Source organism: Centruroides sculpturatus, unplaced genomic scaffold, assembly GCF_000671375.1.
Source record: "Centruroides sculpturatus isolate CEXI.00-Female unplaced genomic scaffold, Cexi_2.0 scaffold607, whole genome shotgun sequence".
Taxonomy (NCBI): domain Eukaryota; kingdom Metazoa; phylum Arthropoda; class Arachnida; order Scorpiones; family Buthidae; genus Centruroides; species Centruroides sculpturatus.
In genome coordinates, this window is record NW_019384856.1 from 362,794 (window position 1) to 389,624 (window position 26,831).

The window sequence follows — 26,831 nt, forward strand, 5'->3', positions numbered from 1 at the left end:
AAATGGATGATTATTGGAGTAATGAGATCAACAAAATGTTAACTCAGAGCATAAAACAATTAGCAAGTCTCCATATGCCATTCCAATTATCTTGATCAAGAAATCCCCCAGTGAAAGACAGTTATGCATAAACTATAGAAAGGTAAATGCAACCACTGTAAAGGATGTCTAGCCACTTCCAAGAGATCATGATGCCCCAGACTATCTGCAGAAGGCCTGTACTATGCATCAATGAATCTAAAGTCCAGTCAGGGGTGTTGTTTCCACTATGGAAGGTATGGAAGACTCCATACCTCATATTTTGCAGGTATGGAATGCCTCAGAATATGAAAAAATATTTATAATTTAATGCAAGACAAGCCAAGGCACTTGCTCTCTGTATGAAAACAAATTTTTTCCTTGGATGTTGACCAATCAAACTCTTACATAATCCAAAGTATCAAAATTTTTCTAACTCTAAACAATTCATCACTCAGTAGGTAGCTCTAGATGCAATTTTATTTTTAATTTATCTATATATATATAAAAATGGACGTGTGTGTCCCTATATTTCACTTTTCATCCAAAACTACACATCGCACATGAATGTTGCTTGTATGTGGTAGTAGCACCAAGTCTCCATTCGTGCACTATGGTGGTTGCGTCTCGATAGCTATAAGGGTGCGGGAGATATGGGGGCTTAAAGTGGTTGAGTTTGAAGATTTTTTATTACAATTTTCAAAATGTTCGAACCGTTTTAAATTCAAATTTGTATTCGAATTCGAATTGGTTCGATTATAGAATGATTGTAAACGTTCCAGAAAATTGATCAAATTGAAAATAGTTTGTTTGACTGGACGTAAAAATTCTCTAATTAGTCTGGAAACAGGGGACCTAATTCTTGAATTCTGTGCTATAAGGGTGTGGGAGATATGGGGTTGAAAGTGGTTGACTTCGAAGATGTGTAACAATGGAAGTGTCAACAGTGGAAGTGTTGAGTAACAAAGGAAGTGTTAATATAAAGCGGCATGCAAGATTTACANTAAGTTAACGGACAACAACTTTAACCTTCTTTCTTTATAGAAGTATGTCTTAAAATACCGGAAATTTTAAAAATTAATTTTAGAGGGTAATGCATTTAAAAAAAATTATAATAAATGTTTTAACAAAACACTTAGAAGTAACTGTATTTTCTTGAAATGAACGTGTGACCATAGGGTCGGTATCTCTTCGATACCACGTCAGGATGACACCACTGTATCCTTCGGTCGATACAGAGACCACAAGTTCACGAGAGCGGATAGGTATGAGGGTTGGACCCGGAATGGAGAAACTGAGAGAAAAACGGAAGAAACTGCACTCCAGAAGTTTTAAACATAAAAACCGTTTATTTATATATAATCTAAATTAGGTTTACATCAGCGAATAAAATGCGAACATAAACTACATGAGTCGGGTTCAGTTATTATTTAATTTTTAGTTCAAATTAACGACCGGGTCCGCGTTTTGTTTACGCGGAGAGAGAGAGCGTACAATAGTGCGCGGGCAGGATAAATACCTTGGGTTGTATAGGAGATCAAGTCCAGCACAAAAATAAAGGTCCAACAGTTCTTTCCAGTGAGTAGGTGTTGAGGTCAGTTGAGTCCAGTTGAAGTCTTCTAGTCTTGTAGGTGAGGAGGTTCGGATTCTCGGCGGGAGGTAGACGTTCGGAGCGCGCACAGACACCAATAATAACTTCCACACCCTTACTCATCGTGCCTGTCCCTTTTATATCAAGTCCTCTTTTTCGAACCTTTCTTCGATTTCGTCAGCGATGACGATCTTCTTGGTCCAATGAGGAGACTGGTGACAAAATCGCGACACAGAAAGGTACTCATCTCAACACGGAACCTAACTCGTGGGAATCGAGGTTTTTATTGATTTTATTTTTCCTTTTTCTCTTTTAATTTTCTGTTTTCTCGTTCCGTCTTTATAAAGTTTATTAAACAAAAAATTTTAGTTTAAAGCACAAAATTTCTGGTCCTCACAAACATCATGCCGAATAAACTGCCTAAAATATGAAATTAATCATATTTAACAAAACTGTTAATTCAACGTTAATGAAAACATTCTTCCGAGTAAAATAAAATAATGACACTGTAATTTGACCGACTTAAAAGCAGGAACGGAATTTTCGTGTATAAAGCGATAAAACAATTAACAACTTATTCACATTTATAGTAGTAGTTAGTTAGTGTGGGCTACACTGACCCTTAGGTGAAACATGTCTTTGTTACCTCGATGATGTGATTGTGATTTCTTGTCATTTAGACTTTTCTTGCACCATCTGTTGATGGTCCTTGAATATTTCTGATGGACAAATTTACAGTTGAACCCAAAGAAGACATTTGACCACCCCATATAAGCTGCAGATGGTCCTCAAATTTCTACACTGACCAACCTTCAGCAAGTTCGAACTTCGTAGATTTTTTTGTACAGTAGAATCTCACTAATCCAGCACTATTAAAAATTTGCTAGTAGCAGACTATTAGTATGTAGAGAATAGGATATATAAGTAAAACATGTAGCCTACATAAAATGCAACTTTTCATTATTTAATATACAGTAATCAGTTACAGAAAAGAAAACTACATACAGTATTCTAATGTAGTATAGTATTTATATGATATTGTGTATTTGGTATCAAAAAAGTATTTCTTAGAAAAACAATTTTCAATATGTGTTTGTCTCTTTGCAACCATCCTAGCCTTAAATACTTCTCATAGTATTTGCAACCATCCTAGCCATAAATACTTCTCATAATATTCTTCAGCAGGTATGTCATTCTATAACATGAATTTTTACATACCTGAAAAGCATATGCGAAGCAGGTTAATTAAAAGAGGAGTACCTCAAGCCAGTAGCATTTAATGCTACAGGTCAGAGGGAATGCTCCACTAAATGTAAAAAAAAAATGTAAAAATGTAATGAATTTTTACTCATGTTATGGAATGACACCCTAACTTGAGTAAATGTCTGCTATGCACCCTAATGTAATGTAGTGCCAAATTACTAGATGTGCTGGATTAGTGAGTTTCTACAGTATTATCATTGGGTGTGTTGCCTGTATAGCAGTTTTAATATAGTGGGATAAACAACCAATGACATAACCTATTTCAAATGAAACAAACTTATATATAATAAAATATATTAATTAAAAAAATTAAAAAACTATTGGAGGTTGTTTTTGACATCAGAAAGTAGCTTTAAATAACTTTACTGAAGTCAAATCTGTGCACTACAACTTTAGAATGATTAATTAAATTTGATAAAAAAAATTGCATTAAAAACAATTAAGCGTTAATCGCGCATCATTAAAGGTTGATTAAAATTGTGATAAAAATTTTTTGCGCAGGTAAAAATTTTTGAAAAAATTTGGAGACAAAAAACATTCCAAAAATAAAAAAAAAAATTTTTTTTAAAGTGTTAACGACCGTTAACAATTGTCAATAGGATCAAGTGTTGCCCTTTGTCATTTGTTATAGATGAAGGACCTATAACAACTCCAAATAAGAGACAACTGGATATTTACTGTTCTTCCTTCTCCATAGTCACCATGGTGCTAACCCCCCCAGACAGTGTGGACTTCATTGACTACACTGTGTCAATTTGCACTTGTTTAGATGAGGCCTGGACTCACACATTGGTGGCCCAGGACCACAAGTGGCATTATGATTCCCACTACACTTACACTACATACTCTATCACAGTGATGACTTTGTGTGGGCTTATGTTTTAATCCAGCAACCAGGATGCTCTGAAAAGCTCTTGTGTCACTACTTTAGATCCTACAGAATAATACACCAATATTTTCTGGTAACCTATGAGATTGAAGCTTCCTCTAACATAGAATATTGGATTTCTAAAAATTCTCAACATCATTATTGGTTAACATATGGTTTTGCTTTGTCTCCATCTTAAAGGAGAGGAAATGAAATGGAAGTTTCCTCCTTTTTTTTCTTTGTTTTTTGAACTTCTGGGCTCTCAGCCAATAGAGAATCAACATTTGAGCTTTTCAAATGTTTGGAAAATTTGGACATTCTAGAGATAAATTGCTTCTAAAGAGATTTGATTTATTTTTGACTGCTTTCCACAAAATGTTCAATTTAATATAGTTTTGTTGATTTATTATAGTAAAGCTCCTTTAAAGCTGGAACTTTCTTATAACCAACAAGAGACCACTTTCCTTACTTTTTCTAGCAAACAGTTTCATTATAGCACAAACATTTGTATTATAATAAAATTGTTTGTTGAAAAGTAAGGAAGATGGTTTCTTGTTAATTTATTATAGTTATGGGTTATCCTTTTTGTTATCTTAGTTTTTGTGTTATATTGATTAAAGTTGGTTTTTGTTTGTATAGTGTCTTTGTCAAAGTCTAGTAACAACTCTAGACTAAACATCTTTAGTCTAGAGTTGTTACAATATAAGCATATTTATTAGATGAAAAACATTTCAGTTATAAAAATACCTAGAGATACTCTCATTTTTTCTACTATTCCAAATTATACTGATCTTAATATTGTATTTTCATGGAATGGGTGACATGCCGGTAACTCTGGGATTACCAGCATGCCAGTTAAACTGTGACTAAAATATAAAATTAATCGGATCTAACAAAACTAGTTGTTAATTAAACATTAAAGAAAACATTCTTCCAAGTACAATAAAATAATAACATTGTAATTTGACTAACTTAAAATTAGGAAGAGAGTTTTCATTTACAAAACAATAAAACAATTAATGACTTATTTGCAGTAGTAGAAGTAGTAGTAGTAGTAGTAGTAGTAGTTAGTTAGTGTGGGCTACACTGACCATATATCCTGACCTTAAAAATAACACCTTCCTTTCAAATTTCACACAAAGCCTATGCTAATTGGTGTAAGCCAAGATAATTTACAGCAAGTTTCTTAAATTTAATATGTTTATTTTTGCATTTTTGAATCAAATAACAATAAGATACACATAAAAAAGCACTTTCGAAATTCCATGAGTATTTTACATCGTTAGAAAGAAGACAAAATGAAGAAATTAATGGTTAATTGTAGTTTTTGATGTAATGCTGACAGTTTCACAGTTTTAGAATAAAAACTTGTTCATTTTTTTAACACACCCTCTAGAGAGGAATGTATAACCTCACATTCTGGCATGCTGGTCATTCCATGAAAATACAGTATTAAGTATGATATTAAATATTATAATGATATTTATTCCAAATGAGAAGTGTTATATATTGCAAAAAGGTTAAGAAAAACTTGTTTAGAAAATGGCCTAAGATTTCCATGCTGAATAACAAATAGTGATTACACAAAATGTTAAAAGTACTTCAAACTTCTCTGTCAGATGGGGTAGTCTAATGAAAATAGAAATGTTTGTGTAAAATCAATATTAAAGGACATTATGTTAAAGTGCTTTATGTTAATGATGAAGTACTGTAATGTCTTACTTCAAATCTATGAATTGTGTTAAAAAATGATCCATCTTTGATGGTGTATACCAGTGTTGCTCAAACTTAAGTCCCAGGCCAAATGAATGTGACATAAACATATTTACATTTAGTAGCTTATATATGGAATATACAAAATATGTGGCCACCTACCTGTGACTTATATGTAATTTGGTCAACCAATCAAAAAGTTTGGGCACCACCAGTGTAGATTATAGACTGCTGCACAATTTTCCCACATCATCAAAACATAGATTTTTAATTTTGATTAGTTTTTGTCACATAAAAAAGTCTTGACATGATGAAATGTGATGGGGCATTGTTGTTTGTGTCTGGTAGATGCAAAAGTTAATGGTACCAATAGACCCATTCACTTTTATTTGTGAATGGACTATAGTATTGTTTACATGTCCAGCACTCTTTAAGCTCTCTGTTTAAGAAATGTTTTAAGCTAGATATTCAATAGAATCTGAATTAGTTGTTCAATGCTAAATTGTATACAGTACAGTAGAACCTCGAAAACTCGGCACTCGATAACCCGGCACTCCGGATAACTCGGCCACACCCTGACAGGGCAAAAATACCCTTAGATAATTAATTTTCATCATAGACAGCTTTATGCCTCATAAAGTATTTTTCTGAGGTCTGTCTTATCAGGTAAATTACTGTACACTATGTATTCATTAATTTTCATTTTCATGTAGTAAAGCTCTATGCATTCATAAAGGACATACTTTTCCTTTGTTTAAGGGTATTTGGGCAGTTTATTCTCTGTTGTATTCTCAAGTAAACAATACATACAAGTACAGTACAATATTTTCTGAGGAAACACGGTACTTATCCTTATACTTATCCTTTTTTAACCCCATTCCCGATAACCCGGCATTTTCACAAACTCGGCCACCCTTCGGTCCACATTAGGCCGAGTTTTCGAGGCTCTACTGTATTAAAAAGGCTCATTATTTCAATATGAATTGAGTATACATTTAATATTGTATTCAACTATATTTTTACATTCTTACTTAAAGAACATAATGAATAAAAAATTTTGCTTGGTGAATAAAAATTAAATGCAGCTTTACTGCATAGTTATAAAAACCAAATTGGGATTTCACCATTTCAAAAATGTATTATATATAGTGAAAATATTTTATAAAAGATTACTTGTTTACTTATCTAAGCTTAATATCATGATGAAACGAATGCCAAAAAACCACAATAACACAAATATAAATTTATTACAAATGTGTGTAAGTTTTAAAATAAAATAAACTCGATAAATAATAAAATAAAAAACATTTTTACTCCTCTAAGCAGATATGGAGGTGTTTGAATTTTAAGTGAAAACACGTTTTTCATTTGAAATTTTGCATTTTTACTTCTTCCTCTATTCCTTAAGCATGAGTGGAAAATTTTTTAATACAGTATCTGACATTTACATTTTAGTAATACTCTTTTAACAGTTTGATTTTATCTTAAATATTTTTGTAGATATATGGTCTGGATGAATGGTTGAAAAAAAATAATAAAGCACTTTACTTTTCAGTTATACGCAATTTAAAATTTTAAAAATTTATAATTAAGAGTTATACATTTTTCTTTGAATAGATTTATGTTCGAGCCCAATTTGATTATAATCCTTTGGAAGATGATTTGATACCTTGTGCACAAGCCGGTATTGCCTTTAAAACTGGAGACATTTTACAAGTTATAAGTAAAGACGATCATAATTGGTGGCAAGCAAAGAAAGATGGAGCTGATGGTACTGCTGGATTAATACCGTCACCAGAATTACAAGAATGGCATACAGCTTGTTTAGCAATGGAAAAATCACAAAATGATCAAGGTAAATAATACGTTATATCTTTTTTTTATAAGAAAAAGGAAAAGAAACTGGTAGTAAAATGCAACTACAGTATCTTATCTGGGTCATTTGGATTAAGGTCCATATATGTATATATTTGTGAACCTTGGTTTGTATCTATCTTAGACAATTTTGTTTAAAAACAATGGACACTGTCCATTTACAATATTTTTAAAACAAAAAAAAAAGAAAGTTATAATTACTCAATTATATAACAAGCTTTTTAAAATGACTGAATTAAATTGTTATACATTTATTTAGTTTTACCTTTTACTCTTCAGAAATGAATCTGATATTTATTTCACTTTTAAAGTGAAATTACTGACATTTAAACATTTGGTTAAAGTTTACCTAGGTAGTCTCCAATGGTGGTGCTTTGGTTAGGTTAAGTTAACTACATTTTTAATGGACGTTTCCTTTTTTTTCTTTTGTTCAAGAACTATCTTGAATCAAAAGTAGAATTCTTAAAAATTTTCCCATGCATTTTTCTCATTTCCCTTGTGGAAAAAAATTTTGTAAACAGTTACGTCTAGTAAAGAAAAAATTCTTCTTTATTGTCACATAATTCTTTTTAATGTGAATTTTTTTTTCGCAGTAATTTTTGTCTAAAATTTTTTTTAAAATTTATATTAAATTGTCTTATGGTTATCTATCCATTACAATTTTTTCAGAAGTTTTCAATTTATTTTCAATTTTATATAATTTTTTAAAGTTTCATGCATTTAAGTCATGGCGATTTTTTCCAACCTGCGAGTCGAATTCAAGAAAATGTAATTGACAGTTAACGAATTTCATCCACAATTGTAGATGACGTAACGGTTGTTATGTTTACAACTACGACACCTGGTGGCCTTACTCCCCCGACTGTAAAATGGGTGAAGGTTGTCTCATGTTCTACTTTCTGTAGAAGTGACGTAACAATTGTAAATAAAAGAAAATTTTAGTATATCTTTTATTTAATTTTAAATTTTGTTGTTCAAATTTACACCCAAATATTAAAGCGGTTTAAAACATTAGCATTTGGAAAATATACTTAATTTACATATAACAAATATAAATAAAATTTTAAGAAAACAAAACAATCAAAAAATGTGGAAATATTTTTATGTATTTATCTTCAGATTTATTACATATGTTAAAATAATTCACCGATATTTAATTTTTAAACAATATTCATCATTGGCATGCGTCAGCTATAACTTTTGTAAAAGACACTTCCCTGAGAGGGTCCGATTAACTCTGAACTAGTCGACAGTCTACGTCACCAATCTAATGCGTGATTTACTTTCTCTAACAGTAAAACAAAGTAAGTTACAGTACAACAACACACATAAACACTAACTATAATGATCCAAACAAATTCTTAAAGTTCTTCTAAAATCCTCCATTCGGTCTTTGATATAGTTCTATGTAATAGCACTAAATCAATAGAGTTTCTAACTTACAGGCTTATAAACGATAAAAAACATAAATGTTTCAAAATTAGGACTAGATAATCATATGCAAAAATAAAGTAGTAAGTCTATAATACATACTCTCACTTATATCCAAGTATTATATCCAAAGATCAGTTCTCGCTAATTCTCAAAAATAAATTATTTTTCAACTTTTCTTTCTGTAGCATATTCTGAAACAAGTTCTAAATTCACAGCAAAATTTCCACCTTATATCCATTAAAAACAGCACATAATGTATCCATCCACAAAATAAAAATTTATTGCAGTGAACTTCGAAAAAACTGAGAAACACCAAGGAAACACTAAACCAAACTCTACAAAATCTGGGGCAAACTGATGCATATGGGATAGACTGAAAATACTCCTCACGTGACCAAAGGTTACATTTTTCTGAATAAACGCAAAAAATTTTAAAAAATTCTTCCATGAAACCTGATGAATTTAATTAATACACAATAACTAGACCTGTTTAATAAAGATTAATAATTTACCATTATAATTATGCAAATTACATATAAAAAAGATCACTGCGCAAAATCTCCCGCAGACCATGGGATGACTATAACGTCATGTGACATTGAAACTTTCCTGCTAAACACTAAAAATTTAATATAATTATTTTATTAATCCAGTCAAATTTAAATAATATAAAATATCTAGATCTGTTTAATAAAAATTAGTAATGTACTATCACAAATACAAATTAGATATGAAACAGATCACTGCTGAAAATCTCCCGCCAAGAGGATAAATATAGAACGATAACATGACCTAATGCTAACACCAAGAAATATGAAAAAATATGTTTAAAATTTAATGTTTTGGGTACAAATTAATAAAAGTTAACAAATGTCAATATTTATAATTTAGTGTTTTTGTACAAATTAGTAAATTGTAACAAATTTCATCAAAGACAAGAGAATAATTTTCAGCTTAAATAAACTGTACAATAAATGATTATTTCTTCGAAAGAAGTCAATATACACGAATAAATAATAATTATTTAATAATGCTTTTATCCATTTTAAGTCAATATTGTAAAAATTAAGCTATTTAATTTGGCTTTTATTACTTAGAGTTTCCAAGTATTTTACTGTAAAATTCAATTTATTGAACAAAAACAAAGCTAAACTATTAAATATAAACAGGACAATACAATAATTTTCACGTAAATTGAGTGTAAATACAGAAAAAAACGAATTATATCAAAGATTGGATGAATAAGCTGACATCCCTCCAACAGAGCTTAGAATTTATTGTCATTTTTTGCTTGGTTGCTATTTCAACTGTTTTTTGTTGGTAAAAATTTAATGTTTTAGGATAAAAGTACGTATTCTTAGTGAAAGAAGATGAAAGTATCGAAATATAATATTCAAATGTAAAAATATTCATGTATGTCGATATTAGAAATGTATATTTTTTTTTGATATTTGGAATAATATCATGACAAAAACATAAGATATATGAAACACAGGCCATAAACAACTTCTTTCTGTCAAATAAATTATGGATTAGACAGGTTTATTTAGAAAAATTCAGTTGCGAATAACTGACGTTAAATATACAGACAGTACAGTATACTTTTTATGTGAGAGTATCTGCATTTACAAATTAACAGAATTTTCAGTTTTTATACACATTATTATGCTATAATGTATGTGTAATACATAATACATACTACAGAAAGTGTAATAAAGGAACATCAGTTATTGTAACTAATGTATTATTGAAAGTTTTATTCATATAGATAATTAATTTTATCAAGAAACATTTTTTCAGAAGAAAATTGTTGATATTTCACATAAATATAAGTAAATTTTATTCGGTTTTTGCGGTTTTTTCATTGTTGGGATTGATTGTAAATTTTTAAATATAAATTTTGATTTCCTTTACAAATAAAGTAATTTTTATGTCTCTGTTTCACTGTTTTGTAAAATTTTTATTAGTTATAGTATTGTATTGTCCTGTTTATATTTAACAGCTTAGCTTTGTTTCTGTTCAATAAATTGAATTTTACAGTAAAATACTTGGAAACTCTAAGTAATAAAAGCCAAATTAAATAGTTTAATTTTTACAATATTGACTTAAAATGGATAAAAGCATTATTAAATAATTATTATTTATTCGTGTATATTGACTTCTTTCGAAGAAATAATCATTTATTGTACAGTTTATTTAAGCTGAAAATTATTCTCTTGTCTTTGATGAAATTTGTTACAATTTACTAATTTGTACAAAAACATTAAATTATAAATATTGACATTTGTTAACTTTTATTAATTTGTACCCAAAACAAAGGAAATACTGAGTCTAGCTGAAGTTAACAAAAATATATATAAAACTATGGCCGACGGTCACATCCTTATAACGCAACAAAAATTTTGTGGCTTAAACTCATACAGTGCAATAAACAGTCCCATGTAATGCATAAGATAAATTTAACGTTTTCACATAGTTTCAGATTTTTTGTTTAGAAAAGTGAAAATATACACTTACCAGTTGTTTATATACGAACAGTGAAGCCAACAGTTTAAAAATGAATTTTTTTATTGTAAATAATCCTCAACCTCTGGTACAAAACAGTTCTAAAAACCAATTTTTAAACATTTCACATATAATCCATGCTTTTTTATTAGCTCTCCAGTGAACAGGAAGCATTGATTTGTCTAAGTTTTTCATTACACATGGACTTAATGTACAATTAATTAACATTAGCTTAGTTATATGTTCTCCAGTTGCATTAGAACACAAAAGTAAAGGTTGTAAACTCCGCGAGGCACATGGTCTGCAGTTTCAGATACACGAGGAAAAGAACAAAGGGAAGGACAATGAACAGTCGGTGGAAACGTGTAACTAGACAAACAAAAGTTCATTTTAGTCGAAAAACGTGGTACAATATTAATACGAAGATACAGTTCAATACCAGACACATACAGCATAANATTTAAATAATATAAAATGTCTAGATCTGTTTAATAAAGATTAGTACAGTAATGTAATATCACAAATATGCAAATTAGATATGAAACAGATGGCTGCTGAAAATCTCCAGCCAAGTTAATAAATATAGAACGATCACGTGACCATAAGCTAACACCAACAAATATGAAAAAATGTGTTTAAAATTTAATGTTTTGTACAAATTAGTAAATTGTAACAAATTTCATCAAAGACAAGAGAATAATTTTCAGCTTAAATAAACTGTACAATAAATGATTATTTCTTCGAAAGAAGTCAATATACACGAATAAATAATAATTATTTAATAATGCTTTTATCCATTTTAAGTCAATATTGTAAAAATTAAGCTATTTAATTTGGCTTTTATTACTTAGAGTTTCCAAGTATTTTACTGTAAAATTCAATTTATTGAACAAAAACAAAGCTAAACTATTAAATATAAACAGGACAATACAATAATTTTCACGTAAATTGAGTGTAAATACAGAAAAAAACGAATTATATCAAAGATTGGATGAATAAGCTGACATCCCTCCAACAGAGCTTAGAATTTATTGTCATTTTTTGCTTGGTTGCTATTTCAACTGTTTTTTGTTGGTAAAAATTTAATGTTTTAGGATAAAAGTACGTATTCTTAGTGAAAGAAGATGAAAGTATCGAAATATAATATTCAAATGTAAAAATATTCATGTATGTCGATATTAGAAATGTATATTTTTTTTTGATATTTGGAATAATATCATGACAAAAACATAAGATATATGAAACACAGGCCATAAACAACTTCTTTCTGTCAAATAAATTATGGATTAGACAGGTTTATTTAGAAAAATTCAGTTGCGAATAACTGACGTTAAATATACAGACAGTACAGTATACTTTTTATGTGAGAGTATCTGCATTTACAAATTAACAGAATTTTCAGTTTTTATACACATTATTATGCTATAATGTATGTGTAATACATAATACATACTACAGAAAGTGTAATAAAGGAACATCAGTTATTGTAACTAATGTATTATTGAAAGTTTTATTCATATAGATAATTAATTTTATCAAGAAACATTTTTTCAGAAGAAAATTGTTGATATTTCACATAAATATAAGTAAATTTTATTCGGTTTTTGCGGTTTTTTCATTGTTGGGATTGATTGTAAATTTTAAAATATAAATTTTGATTTCCTNTTTTTGGAGAGTGTTGAGTTAAATTAAAATAAAAACAATGTCGACAAAAATGTTTTACAGTGTAATACGGAAAAATATTTTACGATAAAATTTTTGCAATATGAATGTGCCAAATGTGATTTTAAGAAATAAAAAGTGATTTGAATTGAAGTTATTAGTTTTTTATTGTTACTTATATTTAAAATTTCATATAAGTATTGAAATTCATTAAGATAAAAGATCCGTTAAAGATCTGCTAAAAAGTAACGGATACGGATTTTTTTTCCCTCGAATATCCACGGATACGGATATCCAGCACATCACTAATAATAATATAACCAAATATTCGGTCTTTCACCGACGTATTTTGTATGTGTCGACATTCTCTAATTTCGGTCTTTCACAGTAATATATACATATAATGATTTACTTTATTCTTTGCATCTTGATAAAGATGCAAAGATTCATTTTAAGTTGAAAATTTAATCTATTTAAAATAATACAGTGAACTCCCATATAACATGGNTGTTGGGATTGATTGTAAATTTTTAAATATAAATTTTGATTTCCTTTACAAATAAAGTAATTTTTATGTCTCTGTTTCACTGTTTTGTAAAATTTTTATTAGTTATAGTATTGTATTGTCCTGTTTATATTTAACAGCTTAGCTTTGTTTCTGTTCAATAAATTGAATTTTACAGTAAAATACTTGGAAACTCTAAGTAATAAAAGCCAAATTAAATAGTTTAATTTTTACAATATTGACTTAAAATGGATAAAAGCATTATTAAATAATTATTATTTATTCGTGTATATTGACTTCTTTCGAAGAAATAATCATTTATTGTACAGTTTATTTAAGCTGAAAATTATTCTCTTGTCTTTGATGAAATTTGTTACAATTTACTAATTTGTACAAAAACATTAAATTATAAATATTGACATTTGTTAACTTTTATTAATTTGTACCCAAAACAAAGGAAATACTGAGTCTAGCTGAAGTTAACAAAAATATATATAAAACTATGGCCGACGGTCACATCCTTATAACGCAACAAAAATTTTGTGGCTTAAACTCATACAGTGCAATAAACAGTCCCATGTAATGCATAAGATAAATTTAACGTTTTCACATAGTTTCAGATTTTTTGTTTAGAAAAGTGAAAATATACACTTACCAGTTGTTTATATACGAACAGTGAAGCCAACAGTTTAAAAATGAATTTTTTTATTGTAAATAATCCTCAACCTCTGGTACAAAACAGTTCTAAAAACCAATTTTTAAACATTTCACATATAATCCATGCTTTTTTATTAGCTCTCCAGTGAACAGGAAGCATTGATTTGTCTAAGTTTTTCATTACACATGGACTTAATGTACAATTAATTAACATTAGCTTAGTTATATGTTCTCCAGTTGCATTAGAACACAAAAGTAAAGGTTGTAAACTCCGCGAGGCACATGGTCTGCAGTTTCAGATACACGAGGAAAAGAACAAAGGGAAGGACAATGAACAGTCGGTGGAAACGTGTAACTAGACAAACAAAAGTTCATTTTAGTCGAAAAACGTGGTACAATATTAATACGAAGATACAGTTCAATACCAGACACATACAGCATAACAATAACAAAATTGCTTGATATTCCCCCTTTCAAAATTCCTTCCTCACACGAGGCCCTGCTTTGCCCAACAAGTAATATAGATCCAACAGATAAAAAAAATTTTTTTACAAATAAATTTTGGGAAACAGAGTACCTAAGGGACTTGACAAATTTCTTCCGTAACGGTACAATCGTTGGCTTCGATGGAGACAGATTTTCATTTCGCGCTGCACTTCTTGAACTCTATCGACAGTCGACTCTCTTCATGATTACATATTGTCTCTCCTTCTGTCCATGGCCTACTCCCTCGAAGAGGAAAGCCAAAAGTGCTTTTTTATCCGTTACATATGCTTTTATAACTCCCTCCAACTACGTCACTCTGTCCCATGTGATCCTGTCATGGACCAATGTGATGTCGGAAAACCCAGCCATTGGCTAACAGGTGGTATCAAGGAAGGAAACGGAAAAGAACAGTACAAAACATACGCGTGACGCGACATAAACGGAAAACAAAAGAAAAAAGTATATAATACAATAATAGCCACGAAGTGCTACAAGGTGAAGTAAAGATATTCTGTTTTTTGATGCCTTGAAACCAGAAGTCTTATCTTTCGCAATATATGTTCTGTTGGGCATTTTTTTCCAATACAAAGCAAATTCATCAATGTTATAGACTTGTTCTGCTATATAATTGCCTTCCTGTATAATTTTGGGAAATCTTTGACCCTTTGCGGTAACAGTTAAAATTTGGACATGTTTGAACTTGCTTAAATTGGTCCAATAATGTAGGTCCCCTATAACATAATTTCCTACAACATGGAATGTATCCCCCATGTTATATGGGAGTTCACTGTATTATTTTAAATAGATTAAATTTTCAACTTAAAATGAATCTTTGCATCTTTATCAAGATGCAAAGACAAAAGTAAATCATTATATGTATATATATATATATGTTACTGTGAATGACTGAAATCTGGCGAATGTCAGCATTCACACAGTCGTTTCGTGTATGTACGAAATATTTGCTAAATATCATTATTTCTCACTTACACTGGCAAATGTTGACATTCAGCATGCACTGATGGTGAATGTTGAATAAAAATATTTTTATTATGTTAAGTCAAAAATGCAACTTTTTAATATGTCAAAATAGGAGAAAGCTTAAGTAATGTACATGTAAATAAACTGTTGAACCTAAAACGAACAGTACATTCTTAATCAGAAAATAAATTAATTCAATAATAAACTTACACAGAAATTATGTGATTAACATTATTCAATCTTATTTATTGCAACAACTTAAATTGTTATGGCACTTTGAATTGCACAAGAGTCCCTTGCTTTTACAACTGCATTTATTCGTGGAACACTTCTCTTTGCAATGGTTAAAAGCAAGGGACTCTTGTCCCTTGCTTTTACAACTGCATTTATTCGTGGAACACTTCTTTTTGCAATGACAGCGTGTATAGCCTTGCCCTCCGCTTTTCAAATTACCTGCAGTTGCTTCTCTCAGTGATATTTCTTGAGAAGAAATCTCATCTATGGAAAGTAACTTTTCTTTACAAATTACGAATTGATTATGTTGTTACGTGATTACGAACTGATCTGTTAATGGTGTCTTTTATTTGGATATTGCCGACGTCTTACCGACGACCCCTATCATCCTCCACCACTCAACCTGACAAACTGATCCCCATCTCACGGAATCAAAAGAACAAAAACACTATCCAGTGGGCAGTTTCTACCAAACCATTGCCAGGAAAAGCGGTACTACCTTATCCTACCTCCAGCTACCCATAAAGGATTTGGTGACAGACTGTCGCCTCTCTGTTGACATTGGTTTCTTGAGTGTCGTTTCGACCTTCACCAAAGCTTATCTGGGCTTATTGACATACACCAGCGATTGTTCGAATGTATAATAATTAGTTATGTACCGGATCGTTAAAAATGTATATCCGTGGATACAGATACAGATCATTAGTGTCTAGATCCGCAAATACAGATATGGATCTCAACTTTCGTACTCAGTCAGCGCCGGTGTGTGTGACCTTGGACCGATAGTTGATGCTTTATGTTAGTAACTCAACGTGTTTTGACTTGCACTGTGCATGTTTTTGGAGAGTGTTGAGTTAAATTAAAATAAAAACAATGTCGACAAAAATGTTTTACAGTGTAATACGGAAAAATATTTTACGATAAAATTTTTGCAATATGAATGTGCCAAATATGTGANCCTTTCAAACAGCCGTAGTCCGTAAACTGCACACGTGCCGGGCTGTGATTGGCTCATGTATTTAAGGATTTCTACAACACGAAATTCTTATAAAGTGGGATGTATCTACCATGTTATAGGGGGATCGACTGTATATTACTAAAAAAATATTCACAAGCACACTTAATTAGAAAAGTTGCAGCTTTAAAAGTACATATTAACCAAGTTTTATATTTTAGATTCATCAGAACATTTATCAGATTTATGGACCAGTTCAAGGAGTTTTTTTATTTATTTATTTGGACATAAACTCAGCACAAGAGAAATCCTTAAAATGGGTCTTTAAAATGGTTAAAGCCTTCACTGTCTCAATTTTAAGTCTTTTTTTTTCCTGTCTGTCCACAGTGCATTTATTAATGAAAAAACACATTCAACAGCTGCATTCGATCCTGGCAGTGCCAAACAAAAACTAACTAGGCATTTTATATTCTCAAGATTTATATCCTGCTTCGTAAAATGAGCAAATATATCACACCATTTTTCACTGACACTTTAATCTTTGATTGTTTGACTTGCAAAATTTTAACATGTTTCTCAAAAAAGTAGCAGATTAGACAATATTATGTATGATAGACTTTATTATTCATTAATAAAGTTAAAAGAAGCTTTATGTTTGAAGTATGTCTCAAATATTTATACTTTTCCATTTTATCCCTACGTGTCACATTGTGTATCATGTTCATCAACTGCATGATGTCATGTTGCGAGCTTTCACAGTGCTTATGAAATGACTCAATGTAATCAGATTACAATTTCAGGTTATATTAATACATGCTGTTGAGGAGAATGATGATTCTGTTCACATTTTTCAATTTGTTTATGCAAATGAAAAATTAAACAAAAACATCATTATGCACAAATAGGAATGTAATATACCATATTTCAGAATATGAAATACATCTTAACATTATTTTTAAAAAAGTAATAAAATGTAGTTGTTTTAAGAATGTTAAAATCCAAAATGACATTGTAACAAAGCAATTTGTAGTGTAATTTTGGTGTGCACATATTGAAATCAAAGGTTAGTTTTATCATTTCTTTTACATTTGAGTTTTGTAGGGTTGAGGAATTGTCATCTGAGTTTTGCCTGTAATTTTTAAAAGTGAAGTACTATTCTAAGTGTAGGAAAGTAACTAGCAGTGCCAAACAAAAACCTTTAAATTTTAATTCAAGCATTAAGAAGTAAATGTTTTAATATAACAAAATTAACAAAAAGTACTTACTTGTAATAATTTAGAAAATTTGTTTTGGTTATTTTCATAGATTTTGAATTTTTTAATAGCATGCTGATGTAAAACAGCATTTCATGAAATAGTGCAACATTTGTACAAGACACTATGCAACACGTGGGTATAAAATGGAAAAGTACCCTAATATTATTAATTATTAATAATAAAATTTTGTGAATTAAGCATGCTTTTTGAATCTGTTATAAACATAATACTCTTGATATCATAATATTATTAATGCTTTATATGTATGAAATATATATGTAAAATTATTTTATATTTGAATTGATAATCTTTCCATTATATTTTTTTAGTTAACTGCTCGTTTTTTTCTCGTAAGAAAAAGCATTTTAGAGACAAATACTTAGCAAAACATAATGCTATATTTGATCAGTTAGATGTTGTTACATATGAAGAAGTGGTTAGGTTACCATCATTCAGAAGGAAAACACTTGTCTTATTAGGTAAATTTTTATTTTATTAAAAACTAAACTAAATAATATTTTATATAAATTATTAATTATATTAACTATTTTAGGTGCTCATGGAGTTGGTAGAAGACATATAAAAAATACACTTATCAGCAATCACCCTAATAAATATGCTTATCCCATTCCACGTATGTTTATAAAATATTTTACATGAATAACTTTTCAAAAGAACTTAAAATGGTTTATAATGAGGTTTTATTGTGTATTTGCATATTTTAAAGATACGACAAGGTTGCCAAGAAAAGGAGAAGAAAATGGTAAAAATTACTATTTTGTGTCTAATGATGAAATGATGGCAGATATAGCTGCTAATGATTATCTTGAATATGGAACACATGAAGATGCTATGTATGGTACAAAGCTTGAAACTATACGTAAATTACATCAGGAAATGAAAATGGCCATACTTGATGTTGAACCTCAGGTAATCTATATGATAAATTTCTTATTTTGATGATAAGATTTATATTATAACTACTCAATGTCAGTAAAATATGGCTGAAAACATTATAAATTATTCTGGTTAATGCAATTTTTAAGGTTTTTTTTTAAGTGTTTTTATATAATGATATTACTGAATATATTGCAATAAGGATTTTGTGAGGTCACATTACTTGATATCACAGTTAGAAAATGAAAGAAAGTACCAAATTTTGAATATATGTTCAAAAAGGGTCTTCACTGCATGGTGCAAGTGAAAGGAGGTATTGTACATAGGTGTGCATCCAAGATGAAGGATCACTCATTTTTTTGAGATTAAAATGCCATTTATTGTTCTTACATTATCTGCAAGAACAACTGTCCATCACCAAAGTTCACTAAATTAACTTGTATGTTCTTATTGTCAGTCTGCACATGGAGGAATCCTAGGATATACTTGCAGTAAGGAGGTGAATCCTGAATCTGTGGCATCTCCAGGCCATGGAAAAGAAGTTGAATCTAGAAAGAGAGAAGAATAACATATCTTTAGATAGTTGGCTAGTTTATCTCAAAGGAGGATTTGGTGATGATGATCACAGAGGTAATCTAGGAGGCAGTACCACAGCAAGTCAGATAGAACAAAATAAGAGCAAGGTTTTTATGGATTAGGTTCCTTGATCTCACATTCAAATTGGTCGCAAATATTCCTTACAACTCAGTTGGTCTCTCACCTGTTTCTAGATAAAATTAAACCACAAGAAAGATTGACATTGATAATTAATTTGACACTGAATTTAATCCCAATTAGGGATGATTGTTTATCTTAAGATAGGATTCCCATAATGTTTTTTTTAAAAACTGGGACATTCCCACATTTTTACTTATAAAACCTGGGACAAGCTAAAAATGAAGAAAATCAAAAATTAATCTATTAAATATTATATGTTGCACTTTAAATAACATACTGATATAACAATACACACATTAACATAGTGTCTTATTTTTTAAAAATTCAATTTATTTTTGCAAAAACAATTACAGTCGACCCCCCCTATAACGCGGGTTCATATAATGCGGATTCATATATCGCGGCAAAAGAATTGTGACCCTGTTTGTATAAAGATGCTAAAAGAGACTCGTAAAATGCGGTAAAACGTCATCACCGACTCATATCGCAACAGGATTGGTCGAATCTGGACCAATAGTGGACAAGCAGCTGAACTACTTACACGCTACGGAGAGGTTAGGCGGGTAAGTTGAGTTTACTATTGTCTGTACAATATATAAATTAGGTACTGTAAGTGTAATACAGTACTGTAATTTTATACATTTCTTGTGAAAAAAACATTTCTTATTCAACGGCCATAAAAATTATTTCTATTAATGATGTTTCCAAAGTTCAACGAATTTTTCGCAGAAAAATAACTTATCAGAAAACGTGCTAACCATTTGGTGCGCTGCTCCGTGACAAAAACAAGCTTAAGCAATGGCGTCATTGAACAGTGCACACTCGTTAAGTAATCCTACAATTTTTTGTTTATAGCATAGTTTATACGGATTATTCCCAAAAAATTATATGTGTTTTGGAAATGTTGAGTCAAATTAGTCTAGAATCAATTAATTTTATGGAAGAAAACCTTTCAAACAGCCGTAGTCCGTAAACTGCACACGTGCCGGGCTGTGATTGGCTCATGTATTTAAGGATTTCTACAACACGAAATTCTTATAAAGTGGGACGTATCTACCATGTTATAGGGGGATCGACTGTATATTACTAAAAAAATATTCACAAGCACACTTAATTAGAAAAGTTGCAGCTTTAAAAGTACATATTAACCAAGTTTTATATTTTAGATTCATCAGAACATTTATCAGATTTATGGACCAGTTCAAGGAGTTTTTTTATTTATTTATTTGGACATAAACTCAGCACAAGAGAAATCCTTAAAATGGGTCTTTAAAATGGTTAAAGCCTTCACTGTCTCAATTTTAAGTCTTTTTTTTTCCTGTCTGTCCACAGTGCATTTATTAATGAAAAAACACATTCAACAGCTGCATTCGATCCTGGCAGTGCCAAACAAAAACTAACTAGGCATTTTATATTCTCAAGATTTATATCCTGCTTCGTAAAATGAGCAAATATATCACACCATTTTTCACTGACACTTTAATCTTTGATTGTTTGACTTGCAAAATTTTAACATGTTTCTCAAAAAAGTAGCAGATTAGACAATATTATGTATGATAGACTTTATTATTCATTAATAAAGTTAAAAGAAGCTTTATGTTTGAAGTATGTCTCAAATATTTATACTTTTCCATTTTATCCCTACGTGTCACATTGTGTATCATGTTCATCAACTGCATGATGTCATGTTGCGAGCTTTCACAGTGCTTATGAAATGACTCAATGTAATCAGATTACAATTTCAGGTTATATTAATACATGCTGTTGAGGAGAATGATGATTCTGTTCACATTTTTCAATTTGTTTATGCAAATGAAAAATTAAACAAAAACATCATTATGCACAAATAGGAATGTAATATACCATATTTCAGAATATGAAATACATCTTAACATTATTTTTAAAAAAGTAATAAAATGTAGTTGTTTTAAGAATGTTAAAATCCAAAATGACATTGTAACAAAGCAATTTGTAGTGTAATTTTGGTGTGCACATATTGAAATCAAAGGTTAGTTTTATCATTTCTTTTACATTTGAGTTTTGTAGGGTTGAGGAATTGTCATCTGAGTTTTGCCTGTAATTTTTAAAAGTGAAGTACTATTCTAAGTGTAGGAAAGTAACTAGCAGTGCCAAACAAAAACCTTTAAATTTTAATTCAAGCATTAAGAAGTAAATGTTTTAATATAACAAAATTAACAAAAAGTACTTACTTGTAATAATTTAGAAAATTTGTTTTGGTTATTTTCATAGATTTTGAATTTTTTAATAGCATGCTGATGTAAAACAGCATTTCATGAAATAGTGCAACATTTGTACAAGACACTATGCAACACGTGGGTATAAAATGGAAAAGTACCCTAATATTATTAATTATTAATAATAAAATTTTGTGAATTAAGCATGCTTTTTGAATCTGTTATAAACATAATACTCTTGATATCATATTATTATTAATGTTGTATTATTAGTATTATTTATTATTAATAGCTAAGATAATATAGTCAGTGTATCCAAAATTTTAAATTACATGTTAGAAATGATTACAAGTATATAATGCATAATTTGTTTCTCCATAACTATCTTATTATATTTAGGCATTGAAAGTTCTCAGGACAGCAGAATATGCTCCTTATGTTGTTTTCATTGCTGCACCATCGGTTGGAAATCTTCATGATGTAATTATTTATTTTTACATTTATTAAATTTGTATTTATATATGTATGTATATATTATTTAAAATAATTTAATTAAAATAGGTTTTGGCTTAATAAATTTTTAAAACAATACTTAGCATTGAAAAGCTGTAGATTTAGCTTATTTTTATCATCACATTTTAAATGATTTTGATGGTATAATTTCTACATTTAAAATTTGCTTAGTCAAACATTTTTTAATTTTAGAAACTTATTCATTATCATCTGTTTAGTGCAAAAATAGAAATAGTTATATTACAAATCCCATTGTGTTAGAGTTATAAGACAGCAACTGCACACTGGGTTGTATATAGCAAAATATGACCTACTTGAACCTATAACTGGTGCATATAAAGTTTAATCTTCCAAAACAAACGTTTTCCTAACCCCTAGAGTTAGAGTTACTGACTTAAAAATATAGCAGATTAAATTTGTTTGATTCCAGACCTATTGCCAAATATCTAGTTCAGAAATACCTCATTGGTACTAGGGTTTCTCATTTCCCGGTCTTTTGCTTGTCCCGGGATCCCAGGATAAAAGTGAACTGTTTCCCGGGATCCCGGGAAATCCCAGGATAGAATTAATCATTTTTAAGGTATACAAAATATCTTGAAATCAAATGATATAGTTATTTTCCATTTTTTAAAGTAATTTTAAAGTTCTGTAACCTCCAAAATTATATTAATAATGCTGTGTAAGGTCTATAGGCCTATAATAAAAATTACCTTTAAATAACGTAGAAATTTTCACAAATAGAAAAAAATTAATTAAAGTTTGCTGGAAACTGCATACAACAACAACAANCTACGCGTGTGCGCGCAGAAATAGATTATCTCTGTGCCATTTTAACACACAACAGTTTAAAAAATAACCCATCAAACACTAGTTTCTCAGTAAGACATACAAATATTGATAAACACATTAATAATATATATATATTTTTTTTTTTATCATGCAACTAGATGCTTTATAAATGTATTCTGCATGACTATGTTCTGTAAAAGTGTGATGTTTAGAACGTTAAATGCATATAAATGTGTACATGTACATGTGGCATAATTAGCAGAATTCAGTATGAAGTCTGAATATTGAATAATGCTTTGAAATTTGCATGCTTCAAGTCTTAATAATGATTCGAAATTTATAAATATACACTTTATTTGAGTCATTTATTTACTTATTTATATGATATTTTTTAAGGGTAACTTGGAGGATCAAGTTATTCAAACTAATCCAGTATTAGAAGCTTTTGGGAATGCCAAAACTGTGAGAAATGACAACTCTTCCAGATTTGTAAGTTTACTAATTAAAAAAAAAGGCCTCTCAATTGTTTTTAATTACGATTTTTACAATTTGTTTACTGTTTTTCAAGGGTAAATTTATCCGTATCCACTTCGGTCCTATGGGAAAATTGGCTGGTGCTGACATAGAAACATGTGAGTAAGAGTTTTAAAAAAATCTCAGTTATTAAATTTGAACAAGTATTATAATATTTTTGATTATTTAGACTTGCTTGAAAAAGCTCGTGTGATTTCTCAGCAACCTTTAGAGCGATCATATCACATTTTTTACCAGATTACATCAGGCCAAATTGCAGATCTTAAAGGTAACGTTGTAAATATATATATATATATATCCATATTTTGTATGTATATAATATACATGATTGATGATTGTATATATACTGTATATGCAATTATCAATCGTACTAGCATATGCAAATGTAGCCAATCAGATATACATTAAAAAATAGATTATTTATAATTTTTGAAAGAATGTGTGTTATATTTTTGTTGTCATCCAGAAATAGTTGATTTTAATTCTGTTTTTTTCTAAAATTTGCCACTTATTTCATCTAGATATATAAAACATTTTTGCCTAATTTCAAATTTTATATTCTCAAATTTCATTTTGAGCCATTTATTTTTGAGTATTTTGGATTAATTTATTTACATAATTATATGTAATAAATTGATTATTAACCTGGTTAATTTAATAATTAATTTTATTTCTTTATTTGCTTAATTGGAAACAAATTTATAAGACAACTGTTTTATGAATATTTCAGTACAATTTTAATTAATCAAGTGAGCTTTATGTAAAATGTAATTAACACACTCAAATAACCTTGAAAAGCAGCAAAAATTTAATAACTAAAATGTTTTGGGACATTTTTAACAACCTTCTTCCAGTGGAATACATAATGGAATACTCAAATAATCTTTTTCAAGGTTGTTTGAGTGTGTTTGTCATCTTTATCTTTACAGAGCAACTCTGAATTAGTAAAATGTAATTTTTTTTTTTATATTAATGCCATTATAAGGAAAAATTTTTTATCATTTTTTGATTACTTATTTTTATATGGTTTATTATTTTAAATAAAAATATTTAATTTAGGTGGATGGAAGTTTAGAAAGACTAGCAAAAGAAAGTGAATTATTGCGGCAAGCATATGGACATTTTTTTGATCTCACCATTGTCAACAACGACATTGATGAAACTATTCGAATTTTAGAAAAAACTTTGGATAAAATCAACACAATACCACAGTGGGTACCTGTGAGTTGGGTTTATTAATGACAAACATTTTTAAGGACAGCAAAATTCTGCAATTTATAGGAATTATGAAGCTATCGGAATCAGGACCTACTGCCTTTTTTCTACATAATACAAAAGAGAAAGAAATTTTGTGCTATTTCTTCATATTTAATCTTTAGGAAGATTTTCATCAATCATTCCTATGGATGGATGCCACAACATTCATAATTTTGAAGTCAATCATTTTATGTGATAGATCACAATTACAATTGGGATTTTAAGAATAGGTCTTCTATCACTGGCATGATTCGCTTCAAGGATTGCACTGCCTTGTAAAGTAAAAGGATTTGTGGGTTTTTGTGTTTCCAAAACAAAGTACTAAATGGTAAATGGCAATGAATAAAATAGTGAAACTTAATAATAATCTATTTCGGTCTGAGGTAATCTTTTAATTAGAATTAAAAATATTTGAGGGTTTTGGATATTAAGTACTTCTTCCAAAGTTAAATTTAAAAGTACCAAAATTTCAAAAAAAATTGTCTTTCTTAATAATCAAGAAGCAGTTAAGCAAATTCATATCGAATAAGAATAGAAATAGAATTATAAAAATGTGCCTATTCTGAGTATTAATTGAATCTTGCATAATTAAATATTATAAAAATCTTTAAATATTCATATATTAATATGTTTATTTTTTAAAATGTTTTATAACAATTTTATTTTTTAAAATAATTTTGCCAAAATGGTCTTTAAAAATGTGTGTGCCAAATTTCAAAAATTATTTTTGAATTATTAAAATAATACTTAATAATTTTATGGCACATTAATTTATTAATTTTGCTTATAAAGCAAAATTATTTTCATTTTGATTTAAAATAAATATCAACATCAATTTTGTATGTTTAGTTATTTTCACTATAAATTGAAATATTTAAACTATGATGAAAGATTCAAATAATGATAATACTGTAATAACAATAATAATAATTATAATGGTAATAGCAAATGAATGAGAACTGATAGAAAATAAGCATACACAATTCTGTGATATAATAACTTTTTACATTTCCTAAATCTCTTCCTTAAAACTATGATTAAAGCAATATTAATTAAATATATTTCATATATATATATAGATATATTTTTTGTTTATCGATTCTCCTATTATAAATCTCTATCCTTTTAATAATAAATTATTTATTACATTTATAATGAATTTTCTTAAAAGTTTCTTTATTATAATTTAGAATTTGAATAATGTATTTTAGAATAGAAAAACTTTTAGTGACACATTAGATTCTTCTTTCAAAAAAAAAAATATTCTCAAAATATTAATGATAACATTCCATAAATTAAAATACATAATTCATCTGTAAGCTGACCATCTGAGAAATTAGATCAGTTTATAAGTCATAATTTGTAAAATGTCAACTTTTGTAGAAATATGTAAATGAAAATATTTTATTCTTTTTATGCAAATTATAGTCATTTTTTGTACTTTTCACTCATTTTATATTAAAATATTTTGTAGTGTTTAAATTATCAGTATGCAACTGAAATGTGGCAATATTCATATGAAACAATGACCTATTTAAACAGTATTTAAGTTGGTAGAAGTCGACTTATAGATGAATTACTGCATTATAAAAAGAGTCAAAAATTATACTGTGTATTATTTTTATTTTACTTTTAAGAAATCTTAAAAGTAATTTTATGTTTGACCAAATATACAATAATGGAACAATAATAAGAAATAAAAATTATTATTTTTTTAATTTTACACTTTCTTTTTTTTTTATAAGAGTTTTTGTTATAGAAATTTATTATCATTTCCATATTATTTTATTGCATGGAATTTGGAAGGATAATATTGTTATAATTATATAGGTTATAATTATTTAATATTATTAATGTTAATAATATGAAATCTTTATGAAACTGGAAGAGAATGTAATAGTCAATAAAAACAATGTTAACAATTGA

The 26,831-nt window shown here is 28.9% G+C and overlaps 1 protein-coding gene across 1 annotated transcript; it reads left to right on the top strand.

Moving 5' to 3' along the window:
- Window positions 1-268: 268 nt before the first annotated feature.
- On the top strand, window positions 269-24,887 carry LOC111630575 (peripheral plasma membrane protein CASK-like). Its single transcript, XM_023374688.1, has 7 exons — window positions 269-307; window positions 7,071-7,308; window positions 18,333-18,482; window positions 18,557-18,637; window positions 18,731-18,933; window positions 22,212-22,292; window positions 24,708-24,887. The coding sequence occupies exons 1-7, from the start codon at window positions 269-271 to the stop codon at window positions 24,885-24,887; spliced, it is 972 nt and encodes a 323-aa protein (XP_023230456.1).
- The last annotated feature ends 1,944 nt before the right edge of the window (window positions 24,888-26,831 follow it).

Bases quoted from the DNA above. Each gene is read 5' to 3' on its own strand.
- LOC111630575 (XM_023374688.1), top strand. From the start codon at position 269: ATGGAAGGTATGGAAGACTCCATACCTCATATTTTGCAG. The intron at 308-7,070 runs GTATGGAATGCC...TTCTTTGAATAG, and splicing joins CCATACCTCATATTTTGCAG to ATTTATGTTCGAGCCCAATT. The intron at 22,293-24,707 runs GTAATTATTTAT...TATTTAATTTAG, and splicing joins CGGTTGGAAATCTTCATGAT to GTGGATGGAAGTTTAGAAAG.